A 26,726-nucleotide genomic window follows, 5' to 3' on the forward strand; every position below is an offset into this window, starting at 1 on the left:
GCCCGTCAGGATGTCCAGCCAATGAAAAAGATGGGAGAGGGGAGGTCTTCTCGTCTCCCTTAGCCAATCCCCCTACTCCATGGCAGAAGAAAGGCAGGGCTGTCGGAGAGGGTGGGTGGGGGAAAGCCCCCGGCTTTGCTTCATTGGACTCGGTAGCCGCTTGGAGTGTCGGGGTGGGCGCGAGCGGCTAAAAGCGCAGCCTGAATGTGCAATCTGCTTCTTGCTGGATAACGGCGATTGCTCCTTTGGGGCGGCGGGATGCTTGCCCGTTCAGACGTGCGGCCGGGGTCTATTCTCGGGGTCAGCTTTGGTGTTGTTTTTTTTGAAACGCACGGAGATAGCAAAGATTCGCTGTGCTGAATTCATCCTTGATGGGTGTTGAATGCATCCAGCGGTTAGCGTCAATGATATCTAACCACCTACGCAGACTGACCTAGCCACTTGATTAGTGTCTATATAGCGGCCACATCTCCCCAAGGCCGCAACTGTTTGTTTCTGGGCAGAAGCTGCTCTTGACCAGTAAGTAGGTAAAATCTTTATTAAGGTCAAAAACCAGCAATACACATTAGTTTTTACACTGTATCAAAAAATACTAACATTAAAATATAATTAAAAAGTATTGACATTAAAAGTGGATAATAACATGATGGTCCGGTTCCACCACAAAATCGCGGTCGACGAAAGTGCGTATGTGACGTCATCACAGCCCGACGAAAAAGATTGAAAAATGTAAAAATAAAGCGAAAACCTTCCCCTAACCCCCCCAAACCTAACCCTAAACCTAACCCTTAACCTAACCCTTAACCTAACCCTTAACCTAACGAAAAACCTAACGCTAACCCTTAACCTAACGCTAAACGTAACGCTAACGCTCTAAACCTAACCCTAACCCTTAACCTAACCCTAACCCTAACCCTTAACCTAACGCTTACCTTTATGTGAATCGGCTTGCTGTAATTTAATTTTTATTTCAATTTTTCGATCTTTTTCGTCGCGTTGTGATGACGTCACATACGCGATTCCGTCGACCGCGCTTTTGTGGAACGCGGTTTTGACGGGTCACGGATGGTCCAAGATTGTTAAAGGTATATCCAGATAATTGGTACAAGATAGTACTATACTTCTGTAGCCAATTTTTTTCTTATGGATATTGCAGCAGCACAGAACTTCGCCACTGCATACTTGGTAACCGGGTTAGTGTCCTGGAGGAGAAAGCCTAGATAAAAATGGTCTGCCCTCCCTGGCAATCTCTCTAATAAGGGGAGAATATGTGCAGACCTACAAGCTCTGTATAGCTCGCAGTGTAATAGAACATGCGAATTATCCTCCACTTCTCCTTTATCACATATGCAAACCCGTTCTGCTATAGGTGTTCTCTTATACCTGCCCTGGAGGAGTGCTGAAGGAAGAATGTTAAATCTGGCTCTGAAGAAAGCTATGCTTTGTTTTGGGAAGATCAAATCATTTAGATAGCTTGCCGATTCCCACACACCCTGTTTGATTCTGTCCCTACTGTGGAGAGGCAACCTATTTAGTTCTTCTTGGAACTCCATGTCCCTCATTCTATTAATTACTACTTGCTTTGCTTGCTCAAAGCCTAGGGACATTAAGAATAAAGGAGAGAGCTCATAAGAGCCCAACTTTTGATCAATTGCCTGTTTCCAGGGGGATGGGAAATTGTCAGTCAACACTAGTGGGGACAGTCCCTCTGGAAAGAAATGTATTTTAAGCCAATAAATGATCATCATCTTCCAGGCTCTTACCTGAATTTGAGGCATGCCTGTCTCAATTCTTAATTGGGCATTTGGAGTTCCATTGGGTGCGGCTAAGATGGCTCGCAGGAATTTAGTTTGTATGGTTTCTAGCAAGTTTCTCTTTGCAAGGATTCCTGTTTGTGCCCCATAAAGAATTTGTGCCAATGTTTTGGCCTCAAAAAGTTTTAAGGCAGCAGGTACTAACTGACCTCCACCTGTATAAAAGAAATGTTTGATTGCATTTGAGGACCTAATGGCTACTTGCAATGCGTGATCCAGGTGGGCTCTTGACCAGGATAAGATGACTAAAAGTATTATTTTAGTCTGATCTAAAAACTACACACACAAACACACATACACACACACTCTCGCCGCCTCGCAGCACAACAGTGTCTGTGTTCACTGGAATCACACAAACGAGCATCTTCAGGAAATCAATGATTCCTTTCTGTAGGAAGTTAGCACCCACCCCTCTCCTAAATGAAATATGAAATATTCTAGGAAATATTAAAAAGACGGAATATTATACTTCCCTGGATGAGAAATGGAGAAACATGTTTTTAGACAGGAAACAGACTCACTCATAATAGCCCCCACCATCTTCAATAGCCCATAGCAGGTAAGAGATAAAGAGATAGCTAGGTCTATTCATAGGCAAATGCCCTCACCCAAGATCCAACAAAGGTAGGATTAGCCCTCTACCCATCTCACCACATGGCACCTGGGAAGATTACATCACCCAGCAAGGCTCAACCAAACCTGGGACTCAGGACAGCCTACATCAGTGGTAGTCAACCTGGTCCCTACCGCCCACTAGTGGGCGTTCCTGCTTTCATGGTGGGTGGTAGGGGTTTGCTGCTTTATAAATTTTATAAAGTAAAGTTATTTCCCTACTTTATAAATCACCATTACTGTGGAACCGGTGGGCGGTTAGAAAATTTTACTACTGACAGAGATACAAAAGTGGGCGGTAGGTATAAAAAGGTTGACTACCCCTGGCCTACATAATTACCCCTGCATGGCCCCATGGGAGTCTGACAACCAATCAGAATTCAAGCTGAAATTCAAAAGTCCAGACAGCATATAAAACTCAGGCACTCTCAGCATCTCTTTCCTTTTTTTCTTCACCCAACATCTTCAAGGCATGTGATCCTGTCCATCATTAAAACCATCTTTCCAAACAGCCACCATGTTTCCAGTGACTTTCTCCCCACTTGGAACTGAACCCAGAAGGACATTTCTATTTTCAATGTTAGAAATAGATGAGGTGCAGCTGTGATGTTCTTTGTCCTACTTGAAAAAAGGGGGGTAACCTAGTTTAAGGACTTTGTAAAAGCTGGTTAGTTTAAATAGAGAAGCTTGTGAGCTTTCCTCATGTAACTTAGATTCTTTCCCCAAGTGCACTTTTTCTACATTTTATTGAAATGGATTCTACAATGTTTGCTTAACAATTGTCATATTCGCTTAATGACCATGATGTTCACTTAATTTCTGCCACAAAAATATTTAAAAATTGGGTCTAGTCATGTGAGACTCAACTTATGATCATAACAACTTATAACTATAATTTCGGGATCAATTATGATTGTAATTGGATGACTGTGATGTTGGGTGTGTCCATCCAATGATTGCTTTCCATATTTTTAAGATGATGATTGAAGTATGGTTGTTGTGTTTTGTACAAATTCTCTGCCATTAATAGCTAAAAATCAAAAGGATTCTGGTAGCATCTTTTTTGACTAACAGTTTAAGGCAATGGCCCTCCACTGTTTGGGCACCAGGGACCGGTTCCGTGGAAAGAGGGCTTTTTTCGTGGACCAGAGGATGTGTGGTTTCACATGTTGCCTGGATCCTGTGGACAGGGCTTGACTTGTTTGGATGGCCCAGTTTCTGGCATGCTGAAGACTGCTGCCATTCCACAAACGGAGGTGTTGGTGTTGGGGACCCCGGTTTAAGGCATAAACTTTTGTGAGTTACAGCTTCATGATTTAAGATATAAATTGATTGCAATGAGACTGTAGAGGGGAGGGCAAGACAGATTGATTATGCAGGTGCAGGTTACTAGTGAGACAGATTATAAGTACCTTATTAAATAACATCTACAATATAATATGTTAAAAACCTCCTAGTTTGTGAAAAATGTACCAAGATACCAGTGGTGGGTTTCAAAAATTGTTGGAACCTACTCTGTGGGTGTGGCCTCATTTGTGGGAGTGGCTTGCCACCCATGTGACCAGATGGGAGTGGCTTGCCGCCCATGTGACCGGATATGAAATTATGAATTAGTACTTAGGTTGGTCCAAGTAGCTATTCAGAAACTCTGGCATTTAAGCATGCAAATCTTAAAGCTGTCAAGTTACAAGATCCTTGCCAGTGGTGGGTTTCAAAATTTTTGGGAAGCTCTTCTGTAGGTGTGGCCTGCTTTCCGGGTCCACTGGTGGAACCTCTTCTAACTGTTTCGGTAGATTTGACGAACCGGTTCTACCGAATAGGTGCGAACTGGTAGGAACCCACCTCTGCAAGATACCCCTAAATCAATTTACTTTAATATTACTGTAAACATCTGCTTTTTGTCATCCAGGATTTCTTACAAAAGCTGTGGTTTAGCTTTCAAATGTATTAAACACTGTAAAATCTATTTGCCTGAGCATGGTTGCAGGCATCTTTGATCAGAGGTCTATTCCAAAAATAATATGACAGGATTAAGACCCAGATTTTCTTTCTGCAAATGTGAAATAAATATTTGTACATTCTTCTTGTCCAAATTAAAAGGAGCAAAATGAAAAGAGGTTAGATGCGGCAGAAGGAAATGGCAGTATCAGTCAGAATACAGTAATATTTTATGTTTTTTTTTTTTGTTTATCCTTAATATTTCTTGCTTTGAACTATTTACAAATGTTACTCTTTGAAGATATGGTTCTTTTTTACTTAGTTTTCCCTTCAAAGAGTAGAAGAGCGTGGTTGTTCAGTTCATGCTACGACTAAAATTATTCTCCAGCACTCAAAGCTTTCTTCTATTGCATACAGAAGAGATCTTGATATACTTCAGGTATTAAAGTGCTATTTTTAAAGTCCAGTCTTTAAAAGTTAAAAATAGCCTTATAAGAAAATGCAATAGATGAGATCAGTAATTAGTTAAAGCTCATTAGCTTCTCCCAGGAAAAGAACATAGAATGAGCAGTCTGGAAGTAGATTTATTCTTAGAGTAATAGCAGTAGAATTTCACAGTGAAGGGAGCTGCAATCTTAAAAGAAAGGCCATCACTTACTAACATGGAATTGGTCTACAACTAGAAGACTTTGATCATCAAGCTGTTCTAATGAGTCTGATGGAACCTCTACTTGAGAGCAAGCAATAGAAGATGTCAAGAATGGAGCTAGGAAAAGCTAAACTTCCTAGAACTGGCCTTAATGCTTTATACCAGGCTATTCATCCAATATATGGAATTGCATGGACAGATGGCAAGCAAGTCACACTGATACCATTGCATTTTCATGGCAAAGAATGGAGATTTGGCGATTCGATTCTTATCGGTCAATTTGAACATGTCCACGCACTTTATTGGAATGCATGTTATTCTGCCGACTTGCCAGCTCTGCTTGCTGTTCAGCATAAGAAGCGTGTGAGCATTTGGCAGCTAATCCACAATGTTTTGGAAAAGAATAAGCTGATGGTTTTCCGGACTTGTGAAATTATTGAGCCGTTCCAGCTGCTTCCTCAAGGCTGTGCATGGCACCCAAAGAGGGATATTTTGTCAGTATTTACCAAAAGGGATGCTTCTGTTTTATATGCAGTTCGTTTAGACAATTCCAAGGTTAAAGCAGACATTAAAAGCAGGGGACTCATCCACTGTGCTTGTTGGACCAAGGAAGGCAATCGTCTAATTATTGCTATAAGCAGTTCTCTTCATTCCTATATTTGGGATGAGGCCAAGAAAACACTGAATGCTTGCACTTTTTGCCCAATATTTGATGTTGGAGGCTATATCTGTGCTATTGAAGCTACTTTGGATTTTCAAATTGCTGTGGCTACTGAATTCCCTCCTGATAAGGTGCCTGGTTTAAATGCTGGTATTACATTTGATTTACCAATTAGTTCTGAAATGGATTTTATGTCTACAGATTCTTCGCAGTCTACTCTGGTGCTTGGGGATGAAGAATACTCAATGGATTTGAGAAGGAAGTCTTTTGATTCGGATAAATCAGTAGCAGTGCGTTCTGTTGCTTCATCTTCATCAGGCCCAATTGATTTAACCAGTATCCAGGAAAACCACAGGAAACTGGATTGCAGTCGTATATCTTTGAGGAGGAAGGTCAGCCCTTTAGGAAGTGGTCAGTGTTCTTCACAGTTGATCTTGGTCACTTATGAAGGAAAGAGAACCACAACTAGAAAAGTCGGCATTCCAGGCATTTTGGTCCCTGATGTAATTGCCTTTGATTTTAGTGCGCAAATGGTCGCAGTGGCTTCTAATACTTGCAATATAGTTTTGGTCTCTTCGGTTACATCATCCTGTGTGCCCAACTTGCAACGGATCCAACTAGACAGAAGCGAGCGACCCAAAGGAATGTCCTTTTTGACAGATAAACTTTTACTAGTTTTGGTTGGCAAGCAAAAATTCACCGACCCCACATTTATTCCTTCCTCTAATTCAGACAGATACGTCGTCAGATTGCTGATGAAAGAATTAATATCTGGCAAAGACTCTTCATCAAAATCTGGGACTAGCCAAACTTTGTCGTTCACTTTTGAGCCTTCTGTTAGCCTTCCTGAGAAAAGAAGACATTTTAAGAACTTTGCTTCAGAGGATTGTATTGTGGAGCAGGAGCTCTCAAGACCAATTAATACTTTTATTCAGTCACCCAGTAGAAGGAAACACAGGCTGGAAGTGAAAAGTCCTAATTATGAACAAACATCCCCATCCAACGTGTGCATTTTTTATGAAAAAGGAGCCTTGAGAAACTCATCCGTTCTAGAAACTTTGGAAGCTGAGCCAATTAATCGGTCAATGGCCTTGTTTGGTGCGGAACCACCTATTGGAGTTTCCAATATATCGACTTCATCTAAAGTAGCACACAAATCTTTAAATTCTCCTAAAAATAGCATATTGGATAATGATAAAAGAGCAACTGAAATATCCATTAATCTGGAAAAATGGTATAGCAGTTTCAATGACTTACATTTGAGACTCCTTGAATTAATAGAACACACTAAAAATGGGAGGAGATTATCTCTCGTCTACCCTTCTTCTCAAGAACCACCTTTCATACACATCAAATACCAGGTAATTGTAAAACGTTTTCCCTGTAAGTTGTTTTGGCAACTTGCAACCAATTGACGAAATCTTTAAATTATTTAGCAGGCTGCATCATTCTGTGCTTGTATGAAGTATTGTCCAGGGAATAATGGCTATTGTGTTTCATATTTGGCTTTAGAGAAGTGAGTTTTGCACATTCTTTTTTGCTCTGGTGATTGTCATTGATGTATTATATGTCCATTTGCTTTTCAATTTGAAGGCATTACTTATTTTAATAAATACTCAAGTATGTGGTTTTTAAAATAATTTTTGGAAAAACAAGTTACTGGATCAATATATGTTAGTAATCGTACACATGCTTAAAAGATTCATTTAAATATTCAAAGCATTGAGAAATATATTTGCTCACGTAATGAAAAAAATTTAAAAATAAAAATAAACCGAATGCTTCAGGCTTTCTTGTCTTCTCAAGAGCATAGGAATTCCTTTCTTTTTCCTCACATCTTCATGCAGCACAAAAATTATGTATAAAAACATTCTTTTTTCCACTGTTTTTATTTTAATTCTTGCTGTTTTAATGTTTTCTAAAGCATTAGACAGTACTGAAGACAAAGCACTACTCCTCTGGTCCGATGTGTTGTTTATTTCAAAATGTAACGATGCAACATTAACCTTCAGTCTAAAAAAATAAATTCAAGGTTCTGATATTCCTGTTAGATTCAAACACACACATGATATCCCTTACCATCCTCATTGCTGTTTTCCTTGCAGGAGAAGAAGCTGGAAAAGATGTCTGAATAATTAACTTTTTCTTTAAAAGCATTTGTGTTGATGCAGGATGTATTTTAAAAATTTGGAATATGCTTATTAACACATTGCATTTCACAGAACATTAAAAGAATGGAAGCAGAGGGTTGGGGAATGTACGATTATGTTGCTTAGACAGATTAGAAATAGTTATTTATCAAATTGATAGGGCTGCCGACGTCAAATTTTGGTAGGTGTAAAGGAAAAATGGAAATTCAGGATTGTTCTTGGTTGTTCCCATGTTCACTCACCATAGAAGTGAAGAACAAATGATGGGGAGGATAGATGATGTCCATAATCCATCTCACTAGGGAAGAGTTTCTGTGACTGTACACATGATTCCCTACATATATCCATAGGTAGTTCATTTATCCTCCTTCCCCTTTTTCTTTTCCTCTGTACTTGGCCTCCTAAAAGCAGATGTCCCACAAGACTCCCCAAAGTTGTATCAAAATGTTAATTTTATGTAAGAGAAAGTCTTTAAATGCCTGCCTGACAGCAATCATGTTGTTAGCTGTATTGAATTGTGATTCAATATAAATGTAAATTACATTCTTTTTCTCCAGTTCCATCAACTCCAACTTTTTGTTTAGTTTTCCTAGCACAGTACTAAAAGACCATACATGGCCTTTGGATCTGAAAATGTTGCACACTTCTTTGGTTAAAAACAAACTCATTTATATCACAAAGTTGCAAGGAAAAAGTGGTATCATAAACCACTTGGATGATATTCTGTTTTAAGGAGATTTTAGAAGATGAAGCTATTTCAGTGATCATAAAATGACACACACACACACCCAAGTCAAAGTCAACAGTATATTAAAGGAACAGAAAGTGATAATAAACCAAGTTAAACATACACAAGTAGTGGAAGGCAGAGGACAGAGAGGAAAATAAGTCTGAAGAAGTCAATTAACCGAATCAGGAGATTAGAATGACTGCAGTTTATCAAAGTCACATTTAATAACTGCAATCAGGAAAGCAGTTGGGAAGTAGACTGAAAACACACACGGTTATGAAAGCCGATGAAGATTAATGTAAAATTGATGTTTTATAGCATATGTAGCATTATAACATTTGAAAAGGTGGAAGGGCAATAATTAAAATAGGAGATATTGGATGCATAATTTGAAGCAGAGAGAAAAGGATAACGTTCAGAATAAACAAAAATTTTGAATATATAAAAAACAGAATAGTATTTGTTATTCAAGATGATAATTGTGTTACTTAGTCTACATTCTCTGGTGCTAACAGTTCTGTGGTTGGAAGTCTGATTAATTCTTAATTGCGATTCTACTCAGTGGGTGGTAGTATGAAACAGATGGCATTCTGTTTGGTAATGATATTTTCCCAATGATTTATAGCAGTTTGCATCAAAGCAAACAAACAGAATACAAGAAGGAAAAAGTCCAGAGTTAGGGAAATAAAGTACAACTCTCAATTTTTCCCCCAGATGTTGCTGAACTACAACTCCCAAATATTTAGCCAGCATGAATATATTGAGACATGTTGGGAGTTGTAGTTCCCCAATGGAAACAGATTTATCTTCTCTTAAATGTTCAGTATTTAGATGTGAAGCAAGCAAGGATGCTTTAGATCTGGTGTGGGCATCCTCCAAGTTCTGCCACAAGTGCCTTGTGATAGTTTGGATGTCACGCCAGGCCTTTTAATCTGCCACTCCGTGTCTAGCATTAATTGACTTATTTATGTTAATGATTGTAACCACTCACCTTATATCCTAAAATCCTCTAGTGCTTAGCTAACCCTGGGTGCACATGGTCAAAGAGATCTAACAATTCCCTGCAGGGGGCCAGGCATCCAGTGCATCTTCCATTAAAATTAGAAGATGTGATTGCTATCAACCATCAGCCAGCTCTGAGCAGCTGAAAATCACCAGACTGTTTTTACCTTACTTCTTTCCACATCTCATCATTCCCTGCCCCAGATTCTGATTTGAATTGAAAAGAACGTTCATTTGCATTTCTGTATTGGGAGTTAATTCCTTTATATTTGATTTATAAAACAAACTTTCAGACTGTAAATAAAAACTGGAATTAAGCTGTCCGTAAATGGGAAGACTTCACTCACTGTATCTTAAAGAAGCTGTCTCCCTGTCCCCAAGGTTTATGTGCGATTTGAGGTTCAGGAAAATACACATTTTGGTTAAGGAGCTAGTGACAACAAAATGAAAAAGGAAAAATTGGAGATGAATGATAACTGTTGTGGTTCAAGGCAGAATACATTGCCTCTTTCAATAGTGCTGTTTTTACTTGTTCCCTCAAGGAAGTATTCACTGCTTAGACAATCTGGGAGCAATAAGGATTGAGCCCCCCAAAATGGTGAAAATTCTGCCAACTTCTTAGGAGTTCACAAATTCAAAGGAATGCTAGATGACTCCACAAGTTCCTCTCTCATGAAGCTGTGGAGCAAACAATTATGAGGTGTTTTCTTCAGAACATACCTAGCAAAAAATCTATGGCCCACCTCTTTCCAACAGAGAATACCTAATCTTAAAACAGCACATTGGAGAGCACACTGCACACTCAATCAAGGCAGAGAAATATTGGTGCTTAATGTTTCCAAAAGCACAACATAGTACTGGAGACAAAATATCATCATCTCCAGTCTGATGTGTTGCTTATTTCAAAATGTAAGAATGCAACATTAACCTTGCGTTTAAGAAAACTAATTCAAGGTTCTAGTACTCCTTAGTTTCAAATACATGCATATCCCCCACCATCCCCATTGCTGTTTTCCTTGCAGAAATTTGAGTTGAGAAATATTGCAAATTTCAATTGACATAGTGTGAATATGATTACATGTGTGGTATTAAAGAAAATGAAATCCTAGTAAGTACAAAACGGTTTTACTACCTTATAATCTAGGACTGCAGCCAGAATGATGGAATAATAAGAAATAGAATATGTTATAATTATTGCAGTAAAACAAGCCATTGAAAATAATGTAATACTGTGTGATGACTAATCTTAAGGATATGAATATTTATCTATTAGTAATGTCACAACATGCTCTGTGCACTCACAAATTGTCCCAAATGTAGAATTCACTCATTATTCAGGAAAAAAATATCTGACACTTAATCTATGGTAAACATTGAAATAAGAATTGGTTCACACATTGTACTAGGCCAAAAATTGGTTTCACTGGTTCTGACTTAGCATATTGTATAAAACACGCTCTTCTATAATCACACAAATGAAATTAACTACTGCTATTTCATTAATCTAACAGGAATGAGCAAGTGAATTTTATCCATCATTGGATATAGCTGGATACATTATATTTGGTTTGCTATGTATGTATCTCAAGTGGTTTGTTTTTCTTAAAACACATTTCTTATCCTGCTTCTTGATTTATTTATTTTTTGTGCATGTTTTCTTGCATTCTACCTCCCCTCATTTCAGTTTTATTTCATACCTAGATGTACAAGTCATTATAAGTAATCTCTAGGGGTTGAAGGAAGTGACTGTATACTTTCCCACTATTTGTTATAACACTACAATATTTATGACTAAACTCAGCCAATTATGTTTTGCTTGGGCTCAAATATTATGCAGTACTATAGTGTAGTTTGGCCCATTGTTGTATAATGTATGTTTTCTGATCCCAGCCATTGTGGTTTGTAAACTATGATTGTGGAGTTTGTGCTATTCCTGAATCCAATTGAGATTGATTCAAACATTATTATTTATTATTTTTATTCCCTGCTTTCTCAAGACTTTGCAGGAGTAAACAAGAATACATGGATGGCATGACAAAGTACATATATAAATATATAAAAGGAATCAATATTATAGCATTACATCTCAAATATCCTCTGGAAGAGCTGTTTTCAGCTGCTTCCACAGGGCAGTAAAAATAAGAATTCATGATCATCTTAATGATGATCATTAATGATGATTCCCAAAAGTAGGGGGGTTACCAGCTGCTTTTCCTGGTAAGATCAAATTGATTGGGCTGCTAGGCATTGCACATATCCAATGTACTCAAATATTATTTCTGAGCTGCTTCAGTCTTACATCTCCATATTGGTTCATATTGATTTCATGGGGTTATCTTAAGAATAGACATGTTTGGCTGCTTCCTACACGAAGCAGGCTACCTCTTTTCTGTTTCTGAGAATAGGATTAACAAATTGAATGACTGATTTTAAATATCACCAATATTTTAATAACATATTTTTTGTTTATGTATATGTGCCTGAAGAAGCGTTCTTCAAATGGAGCAATAGCTGAAGAAACTCGCAATATTCTACTATATAATGGCAAAATCCATCTGAATTTAGTCCAGCAACTTTTTGATCTGCATATTGTTGAAATGAAACATGGCAAGTCCTCTTTATTATTTATTTTAGTGAAAACTAACTTTTGGGAACCTGAGTTACACAGATCACCCCCCCCCCCAACCCAACAGTACAATGTTCAGTTGACCTTCATTCCTGAGCCTAGGCAAGACTGTGAATAGTCTATTTATTAATGTAGAAAATGGATTGGAAATACAGGCAATTCATATATTTGTAGTTCTGTGAAAATGCTGTGTATATTAGCAAATTAACAAATGCTGAAACCTTAAATTGGGAGTCTGCATATTGGGTAATTTTGATTGTTTTGCAGTCCCACATGCCAGACAGTAAGGACGACAATGCTGTGAATACAGACTTGGGGGTACAAAAACATTTTTGCCAGTAAGCAAATTCACAAATATAGAACTGCCTATAAATTGATAGTAACACTTTATCTAATCCACTTAAGCAACTTTGCCTCTGCTCAAACCACATGATAATTTAGTGTATTCAATGATTTTAGACACTGAGCCTAGTGATTTATGTATAGAATTGCATAAGATTAATTATGATTTTAGTAAATGATTAAATAAATTATGGATTATTGGAATTTGCAAAATCAGTCTATCCCTCTGATCTCAGACATCTATGCACTGATTAATGATGCCTGATAAAACTGCCCTCTTATATCACAACAATCTTATCAAGCTACAAATGTTTAGTCAGATCTAGTCCCATGTTAGTAGTAAAGAAAAAAATCATTGTCATTAAATAACTGGCTGAACAAAGATGCTAAGCCATATGTAACTTGCTTTGTTTTGGGTTAGCATGTAGCCTAAACTCAGTCAAACTATGGTCAAAACGACTCATGACAAAACATAAATGCAGTTTTAATCTTTAACAAAGTTGATAAAATTGTGCAATAAGCTTTCTTGTTGCTTCTCCTTAAATGTTTTAAAATCATAAGAAATAGTTTTTACTAGGTTTGTTTAAACTTCCCAATTTATCAAAAATGCATATATGAGCAAGAATAGCTCCCTTATGCACAACATACCACATTAACAAGCTAAGAATTTAGAATATAGTTTTTAAAAGAAACTTTAAAAATAATTAAAATAATTATTTTCAGTAATCAAGAAATTCAGGTCATGAGTTTACAATTTTACAGTTTACTTTTCTAAACTAACTAAACAACTAAAACAAAGGGGATACACAATAAATATTTAATATTCTTTTCAAATATACTCAAATATTAAAGCTTTCTATTATTCTTTTAAAAAGTTGTACATTGCAGTAATTAAAATTAGCTTGCTATTTTATCTCTGTAACAAGAGGTAACTTCATTTGGCTTCATAGAAAAATATATCAAATGTATGTATGTATAATATGCAACTATCATATCAAAGCCAGATTATCTTTTTGTAAGTATCAAAGGTGAAAAAATAATTAGCTGTGTTGTCTATCCACTTTGGCTTAAAACAGAAACCAGACATCTAATTTTTGTAACGGTATTGAAAAAAACCTATTAAAAGAAGCACGAAGGATTATATACTTAACATTTAGACAAGTACTTGTATATCTAACTCATGCATACATCTGACATTTTTTCCCTCTTCCCTAGGTCCTTCCTGGATAGTTCTTACTGCTGATGGTGAAGGTTTTATTCCAGTAGCTTTTAAAGCAAAGCAGGAGATCATCATAAGGGATGGCAAGGATAATTTTGATCCCCAAGAAAGTTACACGTTCAAAGCAAATTTGTCATCATAACCACCAAGCATGGTGAGACTCAGGAAACTAAAAAAACATTTGGAATATAAATGAACTGAAACATTAGAATATGATTACCGGGACTTTCAAGTGTATTTTAACTGTAATTTACAAAAGTTGCCTAGCAATGTGCTTTCCCTTCAGTGATTTACTCTACATTCTAATCAGGACGGTTCTCAACACTAAGAAGGGAATACTGGATTTAAAATAAAGAATAAAATAAAGAATAACTTCTGAAGCCAATCAGATATTATGTGCAAAAAAATCTATCAGATGTGTTTATTTAAAGTTGGTACTGCCATTTGGAAACTCTGCAGATGAACAAACCATATATTATTATTTTTAATAACAACATAATACAACTGTTTAAGACTTCTTCCACTTAGCATGGGGAATACTCCGATGAAAGCAACAAATAATTGGAGGGCTAAATGCATTGAGAGCCGCATCAGGGTTATGTTTGACCTCAGGGGAGCTGAGTGGGTGTGGCAGGTGGTCATGGCCAGGGAAAGCATGGCCAGCTCGACATCCTGCAGCCCTGTTGAGCTCCGTTTTAGGCTGCAACGGCCTCCTGCAGCCCTCTGCCAGCGAAATCGAGCTCAGGAGGGCCACATGCTGCCCTCCCAAGCTCGATTTTCACTGGCAGAGGCACCATGGGCCAGTCCTTTGTTGAATTTGACACTCCTGCTCCAAAAGGAACATTGCTACTTCATCTACAGATTGCAAAAAAATCACACGGATAAGCCAGAATGCTATTGGAAGAATGTTCTGTAGATGGATGAGACTAAAATAGAATTCTATGGCTTAAATGAAAAGCATTGTTTGGTGAAGGGTAAATACTGCATTCCAATGCAAGAAACACATAGAACCACATGGTTTGAACTTGCTTTGCCCCCTATGGACCAGGACAGCTTGTCATCAATGGAACTATGAATTCTGAATTTTACCAATAAATCTTAAAGGAAAATGTCAGGGTATTTGCCTATGAATTGAAGCTCAAGAGAAGGTAGGTCATGCGGCAGGACAATGACCCCAAGATAATCTAATTCAAAAATGATTAAAGGAAATATTATTTTGGATTGGCCAAAGTTCTGACCTTCCTAAAGAAAATGTTGTGGGAGGACCTCAAGTAGGCAGTTCATGTGAAGCCCACCTAAATCCCCAGTTCAATTTCCCAATTTCCAATTTTAATAGATTTGTATGCCGCCCAGTCCCGAAGGACTCCAGGCGGTTTACATAAAAACAGTTTAAAAGTATTTTTAAAAGTTTAAAATACAAGACAGAAACAAATTAAAAGGACACAACATGCACTCGATCTTAATGGGGCTGAAGGTCAATCCAGATCAACAGCCCCAGGCCTGCCGGAACAGCCAGGTCTTAACAGACTTAAGGCCGAGGGAGTGGGGAGGGTCTGGATCTCAGGGGGTAGATCGTTCCAAAGAAAGTTCAGGCTTTCTATAGGGAGGAATGAGCAAAAATTTCTCCAAGTGCATGTGCAGGACTGATCAAATATTATTGGAAATGTTTAGTTGCAGTTATTGCTTCCCAAAGAATTCTGGGCACACCGGTTACTTTGAAAGCAAAGACTGATATATTTTTTTGCTGCAAATATATAACTTTGGATCATTTTCTCAATACAGTAAATTAATGCACGCAGTAATGTTTCTGATTCATTTAATTAGATTATCGTTAATTTTGGACGTGTGGAGAACACATCATTTTATTTCAGACTTATTATGAAATATTCAACATTCAAGAGTTCACAAACTTCATTAAAAGTTTGTGAACTCTTGAATGTTCAATATTTCGTAATAAGTAGCAAGCGGAGGGATAAATAGCATTAAATTGGTTTTGAAGGGAAAATAATAAAGCTGACTTCAAATCATAACTGAGCTTAGTTCACTAAATACATTTATAACCCAACTGTTGCCTCTGTTGTACCTTATCGCGACAATAAAGCGTTTCTTAAATCATGGAGTCTGTGCAATTTTACTACAAAGGATAACTGTAAAAGTTTTCAAACTCTTGATACGCCGTTATACTTTGTTAATAAAACATTCTAGCTTTCCCTATTTTTTTTTTAAAAAATGCCGTTACACAGAACGGTACAATAAGAAAAAAATAAAAAAAAACTTATTGCTTGTAGTATTAAAGAAAACAAACAAGAATCAACGACTACAATAAACCAAGGAAAACAATAAACGGGAGCGATTTGGTCTTCTAAACTAGTGGTCTCCAACCTTGGCAACTTTAAGACCTGTGGACTTCAACTCCCAGAGTTCCTCAGCCAGCAAAGCTGGCTGAGGAACTCTGGGAGTTGAAGTCCACAGGTCTTAAAGTTGCCAAGGTTGGAGACCACTGTTCTAAACCACTACCCATTTGCGGTTCTTAAAAGACATTTAAGCTTTTATTACTTTCTGACTTTTTGGCCTCAGCCTCAGGAACGCAAAACTGTGGAAAGGCTTCTCTTCCAGAAAAAAAAAACGAAGCCCGCATTGCAGGAGCCGCGTAAGCCCCAAAATCAACCCAACGTTCCCGCCATTTTTCCCCCTAACAAGGGCGAGTGGGGGGGGGGAAAGCTACGCCACCAAACAGCACGACGGGAAGGGTTGCCGGAGCATGAAGTTTCCTGAGTCGCGTTTCTGTCGCAAGGGGGCGTTTGTTAGCTCACACACGGGCCAATAGAGAAATAGAGCTCCGGTGACGGAGCACCTCATAGGCAGGCAAGGGAATGCGTGCCTATATTATAAGCTTTAGAGCCCGCCTCCCTTTTTTAACCTTTTCGGAAAGCCTCCGCCAGCAGCGTCCCTTGTGGCGAGACGGGGTAAGTCCATGTGTTCCTGCTCGGCGATTCTGCCTCCCCCAGAACGAGAATCTGGGATTCCGGCAGCAAACGGAGCACCGAGTGGGCGTGAAAAGAGGGTGTTGTCGTTACACAGACGAGCAGCCGGATCGCGTGTTTAGAGAGGTAAATGGATGCGGGGATGGAACCATAGGGGCACGAACGGAGGCGGCGTTGGATCTGAAGGAGTGGCGGTCAGAACCGGGAGGAGGCTCAGCAAAAGAAGCCGAGGCGCTGCCCGTGGGGAGAATAAAAAAGGCGCAAGGGTGGGGAATGCAATGAGAAATTGCTCTCGAAAACCCCGAATCTGTCTTGTCCGGTCTTTTTTCTTTCGACTTAGCCGGTCTTTAGGTTTCTGATTGGACTACAGCTCCCATCTGCCCCCGCCACTGGTTACGCCGGTTTCCTAAGGTGAAGTTTTTATCCCGACAAGCTCTGGGGACGCGGGGTTTTAAAAGGCTGAAATAGGGAGTGACGGATGATCTCCCCATCGTCATGTCCCACATAGTGGGGAAGGAGAGCCTCTTCTAAATTGCAATCTTGGTGGGGAAAAATAAGGTGCCACATCTTGAAAGATCCCAGCCTGCAAACGAGAGACTATATTCAGCTTGATGTCTATATATTTCCACTGCTTTCTTCCCCATTACAACTCATGGTTATTCTGAGATCGGCTCTGGAATTTATCCCATTCTTGAAATATGGAGCCGGTGATGTAAGGATTTTTTTTTCCCCATTGGAAAATACTTGATTCAATTGGATACAAATAGTCCTGGACAGTTCAAAGTTACAGCGACACTGAAAAAAAGTGACTTATGACTGTTTTTCAAACTTACGACCGTTGTGGCATCTCCAAGGTTGAGTGATGCTTGACAACTGATTCATATTTATGACAGTTGCAGTGTCCTGGGCTTTTGCGATCTTCTGACAAGCAAAGTCAATGGGGAAGCTAATTTCACTTAACTGTGTAACACTATAAGCTGTGATATTAACTTAGCAACTGCAGCGATTCACTTAACAACTGTGGCAAGAAAGGTCGTAAAATGGGGCAAAACTCACTTAACAAATGTCTCAGCAAGAAAAATTTGCGGCTCAATTGTGGCCGTAAATCAAGGACTACTTGTAGTCACAATTTGATACAAAATAGCCACATGTGTGTCATGGCCATCCAGTTCATTTTTAAACAAGGAGAGGGAACAATTGGTGCTAAACTGTAAAAATCTCTCAGCATTAACCAAACTGACTGCAGCAGCTGGAAGTTGTACTTTACTAATATCTGAAGGATCACATTTTCCTGGTCCTGAATGAACAACCTCTTTGGGTTAATTTAAAAATTGAAATATTCCTCATAATTGATTAGAACAGGAATATTAATTGTGGGACAGATTTTATGCGTTCAGTATCCAGAAAATGCTCCTGGAATTCAGTAGCCAAATAGATTCCTGCAGTGTGATTGTGGCCCAATTGGTTTTATTATGTGGTGATTTCTGGGTGACAATGGGATTAGATTGCTTTTGCTAGGCCTCTTGTTCTCACATTACCCTTACAGTGTCCCATAAGTCAAAAATAGGCTGATCATTTTGAGCAATTCTTTTTCCAATATACCAAAATGTCACAACATACAGCTCCAGAATATTGGGAAGCTGAATTCAGATACCCATTGTTGCTTTTTCCTGAACTACAGTCTTTTCCAAATTCATGGAAAGGAAAATGTGTATTTCTTATAAGGTATACCTTTATATATGCTGGGGAACTGATGATCTTCTGTCTTTTCCTGTACTTAAATGTGGCTGTCAAATTCATTTGAGACAATTCATTTACTTAGAACATTGAGAAACTAAGTCAGGTTGAATACCAATGAATCAATTAAAAGAAGCTCAACAAAATCCACAACAGAATAATGAAAGAGTACCAGACAATTATAATAGCAGTAGACTTATATACTGCTTCATAGGGCTTTCAGCCCTCTCTAAGCGGTTTACAGAGAGTCAGCATATTGCCCCCAACAATCCGGGTCCTCATTTTACCCACCTCGGAAGGATGGAAGGCTGAGTCAACCCTGAGCCGGTGAGATTTGAACCGCTGAACTGCTGATCTAGCAGTAGCCTGCAGTGCTGCATTTAACCACTGCGCCACCTCGGTTATATAATTATAAAACTTTAATAATTTGCCTTCACTGGTTTGGAAATTAGTAATGAGAGAATTAAAACAGTATTTGTTTTCTTTACAGATGTATTCCATGAAAACTTAAACATGGAGCTGGGAAAAGGGAAGCTCTTGAGAACTGGCCTTAATGCCTTACACCAGGCCATCCATCCTGTGCATGGGATTGCTTGGACAGACGGAAAGCAAGTGATACTGACCTCTTTGTACCAGCGTAATGGAGAACCTAACTTTGGCAATTCAAACGTCGTGGGTCAATTTGAACACGTTCACGGACTCTACTGGGGTCCGTTTTGTGCGCCAGACGCTCCTGCGCTTCTTGCTATTCAGCATAAAAGACACATTACAATGTGGCAACTCTGTTACAGTGCTTCAGAACAAAACAAGCTGATGGTTTATCAGATCAGTGAAATCAGCGAGCTGTTTCCTATACTTCCTCAGGGTTGCGTGTGGCATCCCCAAAAAGAAATCTTAGCGGTGCTCACTACGCGAGAAACGTCTGTGCTCCATTCGGTGCGACTCAATAACTCCAGAATAAAAGCCGATATCAAAGGTACCGGTATCATTCATTGTGCTTGTTGGACTGAGGGAGGCAAACGTCTGGTGATCGGGATAGGTAGCACACTCCATTCCTACATGTGGGATGATGATCAGAAAACTTTAAATGCCTGCTCCTTTTGTCCAATATTGGATGTAGGTGGCTATGTTTGTGCAATTGAACCAACCGTGAATGCACAAGTGGCAGTTGCTACTGAATTGCCACTAGATAAGATCTGCAGCTTAAATGCTGGTGTTTCCTTTGAAATCCCAAATGAAGTTATGGGAAATTCAATTCCTTCTCAAAGTAACCCATTAGAATATGAGGATGATGCCTCTGTAGATGATGGAAAAAAGTTAACGGACCAGGAAATGTTAGCATCGTCCCCAGTGGATTTGACTCATCTGCCTTCGAGCAAACACCTCTCTGAAAAAAATTCCCTCATTAATCTAAGATCCAAGGATTACCTAACTGGAAGCGGTCACGATGCGTCACATTTGATTTTGGTAACGTTTGAAAGAAAAGCGACAACTAGCAAAAAAGTCAGCATCCCGGGTGTCCTGGTCCCAGATATCCTGGCTTTTGACTCTAAGACACAGACTGTGGTAGTTGCCTCCAATACTTGTAATATAATTTTGGCTTATTCCTTAGCTTCATCCCTCCTGCCTAACATTCAACAAATTCAACTGGAGAAGAATGAGAGGCCAAAGGGATTATGTTTCTTAACAGAGAAACTGTTACTGATTCTGGTTGGAAAACAAAAATTAATGGATCCTGCTTTTCTTCCATCTTCACGCTCTGACAAGTACATTCTCCGCTTGATCGTCAAAAGGATCACCTCTAGAGAAGGCCCCTCGGCACTTTTGGGGCCTACTCAGGTTTGTTTTAGGAACACACCCGTGAAAAGAGAATGTGTTGAAAGGCATTCTTCTGATGGTCATGTTCTGAGGGAAGGATTGCTGCTCCCAGACTGCATGAGCATGCCATCCTCTGGGAAGAAAAAACTGATAGAAGAAATCGCTGATGAACAATGTCAGCCAACAAGCATTGTGGATTCTGCTGAGAAAAAGATGTCCAATAATTTCCCTCAAGATTTGAGAACTTTAGACGTTGAGCCAATAGCTCATTCCTTTGTTCTTCAAGAGCTTGAAAACTCTCCAGGATCACTAAATATACCAACTTCAAACACATCAGGAGTTGGATCTCATGAAACTTCTAATTCGTATGATAAACAAATGCATTCTCATGAAGTAAAAAGGAACTTACTGCAAAGTGAAAAAGAAGCTAATTGCATCTCTAAAAATCTAGAAGAACTGTGCTACAGTTTTGCAGAACTTCAGCATCAACTTTTTGAGATAACTGAGCTTCTAAGATCCGGGAAAAAAATTGTTCCGCAGTATCCATCATCTTGTGAACCTTCTTTTGTTAACGTGATTTGCCAGGTAACTTTCAATTAAAAAAAGAGTATGCTGTCACAGTTTTAATATAGCCAGCTGTACTTAAAAACTAGTAATATTAATTCTTTCCTTGTGAGTTTTGCTGTAAAATTTCTTAAGAGCAACAAGCTGTTTGCCACAATCTAGTTATGTAAAACTATTTTTAAAGATAGGAGAGGGAAGATTTGGACTTTTTTGGAGGCATCAGTGTGACTCTCTAGAATTGTCACTGCAATGCAATCTAAAAAGTAATTTTCAAGAGGTTGAAAATATTCCAGAAATGCCATTTGAGAGCCAGTAGATTTGGCTAGAGGCACACTTAATTAAGACAAGAAAAACTCTTGGTTTAAATCTCCATTAAGTCTCAAGAATTGCTGGATGATGCTAAGGAAGCTGTCTTTTCTTAACCTAATTTTCCTTCCATGGGAAGGAACATATCTCCTGGAGTGGGCTGGAGAAAGGACCATGAATAAGTGTATGTGTGTTTATGCGTTGTATGAATAAGTATTGTCTTGCACATATAAAAATTACATGCACCTATTTCATAGATAATAGTGACTATCAGACATGATTGACAGTACTTTTTACCTACAGACACAGAGAAAACAAACATTGAACTGGGTTCATTTGTGACATCTTTTGCTCTAGCCATTGATCTGAATATGCCCAAAGTACTACAATATTCAAAGTGAAAATTGTGCAAGTTCAGTCTTAGTAGTATCTCTATGTATGCAGCTCTTACCAATGGGCATAAAGTATGGCACTAAGTAACAAGACTGTACCTGAATGGCATCTATTTCCACCCTTTGAAACCCGGGTTCATGAGCATGGGGCTAGCTGTAATGAATCATTATACCTAAAATTTTATTAACAGAAGGAGTCTTCAGGATCTGTTACTTCAGAAGAGCATGCTGTTATCCTCTGTGATGGGAAACTCCGTCTGAGCATAATTCAGAAGGTTTTCAATGTGGGTGTAGTTGAAATGCAGCACAGTAAGTATGAAAGCTAACTTTGGGAACACTAATAACAAGCCTACGTGTCAGTGGAAAAATATTTGTTCCTTTTTATATATAAATGGCATTTCCAAATAGTTACATTTTTTACAGTGGATTTTCTTTTACTGATTATACACTCTGTTCTCTTCAGGCATCAATAGTTCTCTTCAAATCACAACTAAAAAAAATGGCTCCATGTATAACATCTCTTTATTATTGAAAGTTTGAAAGAGGAATGTAATCATGTTTGATTATAATTGAATGGAGAAAGAGTTTCACAACCGTTGTTCTATAAAAATGTGGGGAGGGCCAAAATAGAAGGGGTAGGGCTGGAGTACATAACCCTATCCCTGATAGAAACTAACAATATCTCAGTATACTTCAAGTCACAAGAAGTAGTAGTTCCACTCTGTGCTAGTAAGCTATATTTCAATACTGTAACCTTCCATAGGCCCCATATTTTAAGGACACAGACAAAATTAGCAAATCTAGAAGAGGCTAGCCAGAATGGTGAAGAGTCTGGAAATATATAGAAGATCTTCATATTCAAGATAGTGAAAAGAATTGGGAATGTTTAACCTAAAAAAACAAACAGTGGCCTTCAGTTGACATTGGAGGTTCACCGACAAAACCGCGCTTGACTAAACCGCGCCCGACTAAACCGCATCGCTGACGTCATCAACAGGGCGACAACAGCGCGGAGACAGAAGCACGCTGTAAACCCTAAACCTAAAATTAAGCCCTAACCCTAAACCTAACCCCCCTAAACCTAATCCTAAACCTAACCCTAAACCTAACCCTTAACCTAACCCTAACCCTTAACCTAACCCTAAACCTAACCCTTACCTTAAGTTGAATCGGCTTGCTTTCAAAGCGCTATTTAAAGCGCCCTTCTTTCTCCGCGCTGGCTGTTGTCGCCCTGTTGATGACGTCAGCGACACGGTTTAGTCGGGCGCGGTTTAGTCGAGCACAGTTTTGATGCGTCACGGACATTGGATGCTAGGAGCAAGGTGGAACAAACTCATTTTGGTTCTTCTACAGAGAAAGACTTGAACCAATGACTGGAGATAGCTGGAAAATAATTTAGAATATGATTAGGAGAACCTTAAATAGGACTGGATGCATTATTTATCATGGCTGTGGGAAGAAGTGTTTGTGTACTGCTGAAGGTTGAGTTTGGTCTTATTGTAAAACAAACTTGGCATACTGTATACCTACGGTCCAATAGAATGCCCACAAGTTTCTGTTGCTTGTCCAAATCTTTGGATTGTGATGATAAAATCTCTTTTCAATTGAGTTCTGCTGGTGACTTTATGGACTTGTCTAAGGAATTTTTTTTTTACAGTAGGACAACTGTTTGCCACTGCCTCTTTCTGGTATGTTTTTTCAGCATTTCTGTCTAGTTTATAGCCCAGGGACTCCTTGGTGGTTCCTATCCAAGTATACCCACATCTAACTCTATTTAGTTTTTTTAGATTACAGTAGCCAAATTTACATAGATGCTATCACATACCTGAGCAAATCCTTTATTTGGTGGTCTAAATTATTCTCACAAACCTTTATTATTATTTCATACTTAGTGATTGTATTCTTTTCACATCTCTTGAACTATATCTGTCTGCCATTTTTTGAAAACACATAGGTTTGTACATCTAAATAAAGGAAATAAATTGGATCTAATTCAGCAACAGCTAATCAGTTCTCAGTAATTTGATGCTTTGTTAATTACAAACAGTTTATAATGAACAGTTATAATTTCACCCATGACCTGGAGTCTTCTTGTTTAAATATCAGACTGATACATCGGCTTAAATATTACGTTACATATGCAGGCTGGTTTGCTTGTGCCTATAGAGATATTTTGAAAATCTTTCTTAGTGCTGGCCTTATCTGACTAGTTCAAATAAGACACTAAGCAGAAAGATTAAAGGTTCACATGATTGCAATCTTCTCATGATGTCACTTGCAACACAGCTTTACATAACCAATGAAAGAAACTCATCATAGAAACTGGAGCTCTGGCAGCTCCAGGGTTTAACACCTCTTCCTATCCAGTCGTGTATGTTAGCCTTTGGTGGACATCTGATTAGCAAACAAGAATGTTCACGGACATTGGAGGCATAATTTTAAGCAGGAACCACATGAAAAATGTGTGGATCTATGTGTCAGCCATGGCAGGAGAACTAGGTTACAGCAGAATTGTTCAGAGCAGGTTGTTCAATAGTGACTTCTTCAGTTGTTGAGTGGACTTTCTCTTATGCTGTTTCCCTCCTTGAGAGTGAATTTAGACCTTTATACCTGCCTGCCAGATTATACACCATTAATTTTAAGAGTGCAGTTTAAGCCCTGTAATAGCACCCGTAGGCCAGTGGGGGGTTCCTACCAGTTCAACCGAACCGGTAGTGGTTTGGCGGCCTGGGTCGCTGGAATCGGCAGTGACCCAGGCCTGCCATGCCGCCGAACCGGTTCTCTGGGTGGCGCCATCTTGTTTTTTGCTTCTGCGCAGAGCAATTTTTATTGCATTGCGCGTGCAGCGCGAATCAAGTGTGCGCTGCACACCCATGAGCAAACTGGCAGTAGTGACTGCCAAAACCCACCCCTGCCCTTGGTTTTTGTGAACTTGATTCAGGAATTTAGCTTGACTTATTTCCAGCCTGATAAAAAATCTTGAAATAGTCTACTACAGGTAGTCCTCGACTTAAGGCCACAATTGAGCCAACATTTTTCTTTATAAGTGAGATGTTTGTTAAGTGAGTTTTGCTTCATTTTATGATCTTTCTTGCCACAATTGTTAAGTGAATCACTGCTACGTTAATAACACCGTTAAGTGAAACTAGCTTCTCCGTTGACTTTGCTTGTCAGAAGGCTGACCCCATATGACCCCAGGACGCTGCAACCATCATAAATGTGAGTCAGTTGCCAAGAGTCTGAATTTTGATCATGTGACTATGGGGATGCTGCAGTGGTTGTGTGAAAAATGTAATAAGTCATTTTTTCAGTGGCTATTGTTAACTTTGGCCATTAAACAAATGGTTGTAAGTCAAAGACCATCTGTATTTAAAGTGTTTTTTTTCTCAAGATGCATTGTTAGCAATTTTCTCGGTAAGGAAAAATGAATCTAGAAATCATAGGAGAAACCAATTTTATACCCAGTATATGTTGTACCCTAACTGCTTGGTCTAATATTATTTCATTTCATTTCATTTCATTTTGCTTTATTTGTATGCCGCCCTTTTCCCTGAAAGGGACTCAGGGCGGCTCACAACTCAAGGGAGGGGAAAAACAGACAAGTTACAGAACATAAAAACCATACACAATTAAAAGCACAACAATCATACTATTCGAAGTGGGGCTGCAAGTCTTTAGCCCCAGGCCTGTCGGAACAGCCAGGTTTTAAGGGCTATGCGGAAGGCCTGGAGGGTGGTGAGGGTACGAATCTCCACGGGGAGTTCGTTCCAGAGGGTCGAGCAGCCACAGAGAAGGCCCTCCTCCGGGTAGTTGCCAGTCGACACTGGCCGGCTGATGGAATTCGGAGGAGGCCTAGTCTGTGGGATCTTATTGGTCTAGTGGAGGTATTAAACTGGCCTTTGTATAGAGATAAGCAAGGAAGCCCATAAACTGCTCAGGTATCTTGCCAATGCCAACAGTCACTGCTTCTCTTTGGAATTCCTTAAAATACCGTTTGTGTCTCTTGTCTTTTACAGATTTGTCCTGGATTGTTCTTACGGCAGACAGCGAGGGCTTTATTCCATTAACATTTGAATCCCAACAGGAGATCACTATAAGGGATGTGAATGCTATGTCTAATGACAGCAGCAGTGCTTCCTGCAAAGCATTAGTTGCGGTCAATTCCACTGAGGAATACAGGAAGCTTTCCTCCCAAAGTCTGGATTTTACAGCCAGCTCTATGCAAGCCTTGAGAGAAGAGTCTTCTCCGTGTCTGGTGATTGACAGCTATTCTTATGAGCAAAACAACATCTCTTCTTAATCGTGACTGTTTGCAAGTTGATCAACATAGAAGTGAAATCTTTCATGAAGCATAATTAAAGTGTGGACTCCATTATATATTGTGCTTTCACAAAAGGGTGATATTTTACTAAATCATTGCTCTTGCCTTTGATTTTTTTTTTACTATTACTCCATGGCTTACTTGCCATTTTGACACATAATTTTAAATTATTCCTGCCTGGTAATGGTAGTAGACCAGCTGTGCAAGGCACTTCAGTCTCTACAAAGCCTATTTGCTAGGCTGACTGAACATATTTCCATTTTTAGATTCTATTAGCAATTTTTCTTTTCTCTCTCTGCTGAACATTAAATGTTTGCCAAAGCTGAAAGGGGCTTTTTCTTGAGGAAAGAGACCTGTTTGACCCTTAGCATTTTCTCAGAAGAAGCCTCAGTGGCATGAACAAACTGGAAACAAATGTGTGGATTTCTAGTGATTCTAGAAGTAGAAAGCAAAACTGAGTTATGTTTATTACTATAGTATAAGACAAATTGTTATACCTGTAGTTTCTGCATCATTATACTACTTTTAACTTTGTTATTGTACCAGTGCCTGTTACAAATGTACTTGAAAGTTGTGAGACCATTTACAAAACTACTTTACTAGTGAGTACCAAAGTCCTTTGGATATTTGAAGTCCTTTAGTACCTGCAACTAAGCTTGATTCATTTTTTACTCAGTTGGGTCCAAGAAACTTTTCCAATATGCATGTAAGTTAAATAACTCTAATTAATTTTTTTTTTAAAAAAATAACTTAATTCACAATAGTTGAAGGCTGTCAACTAGCAAGTTTGAAATAATGCTCTGAATGCTGGATTATAATGGATGACGAGGGGCTAAACTGATCTTCAAAATAAGTCTCACA

General features: G+C 38.9%; 2 protein-coding genes across 2 annotated transcripts; both read left to right on the plus strand.

The window, feature by feature from the left end:
• Positions 1-5,124: 5,124 nt before the first annotated feature.
• LOC106552059 (WD repeat and coiled-coil-containing protein-like) lies at positions 5,125-14,131 on the plus strand. Its single transcript, XM_087716952.1, has 3 exons — positions 5,125-7,035; positions 12,043-12,163; positions 13,740-14,131. Exons 1-3 carry the CDS (start codon positions 5,125-5,127, stop codon positions 13,883-13,885), a joined length of 2,178 nt encoding a protein of 725 aa, XP_087573078.1. The 3' UTR covers positions 13,886-14,131.
• A 2,515-nt stretch (positions 14,132-16,646) lies between these two features.
• Positions 16,647-26,468, plus strand: LOC106552067 (WD repeat and coiled-coil-containing protein). The gene is made up of 4 exons (XM_087716954.1): positions 16,647-16,853; positions 18,955-20,867; positions 21,736-21,853; positions 25,561-26,468. The coding sequence occupies exons 2-4, from the start codon at positions 18,978-18,980 to the stop codon at positions 25,842-25,844; spliced, it is 2,292 nt and encodes a 763-aa protein (XP_087573080.1). The 5' UTR covers positions 16,647-16,853; positions 18,955-18,977; the 3' UTR covers positions 25,845-26,468.
• The last annotated feature ends 258 nt before the right edge of the window (positions 26,469-26,726 follow it).

Source organism: Thamnophis sirtalis, unplaced genomic scaffold (assembly GCF_051295495.1).
Source record: "Thamnophis sirtalis isolate CommonGarterSnake01/CBP01778 unplaced genomic scaffold, rThaSir2_p1.2 scaffold_5, whole genome shotgun sequence".
NCBI classification, from domain to species: domain Eukaryota; kingdom Metazoa; phylum Chordata; class Lepidosauria; order Squamata; family Natricidae; genus Thamnophis; species Thamnophis sirtalis.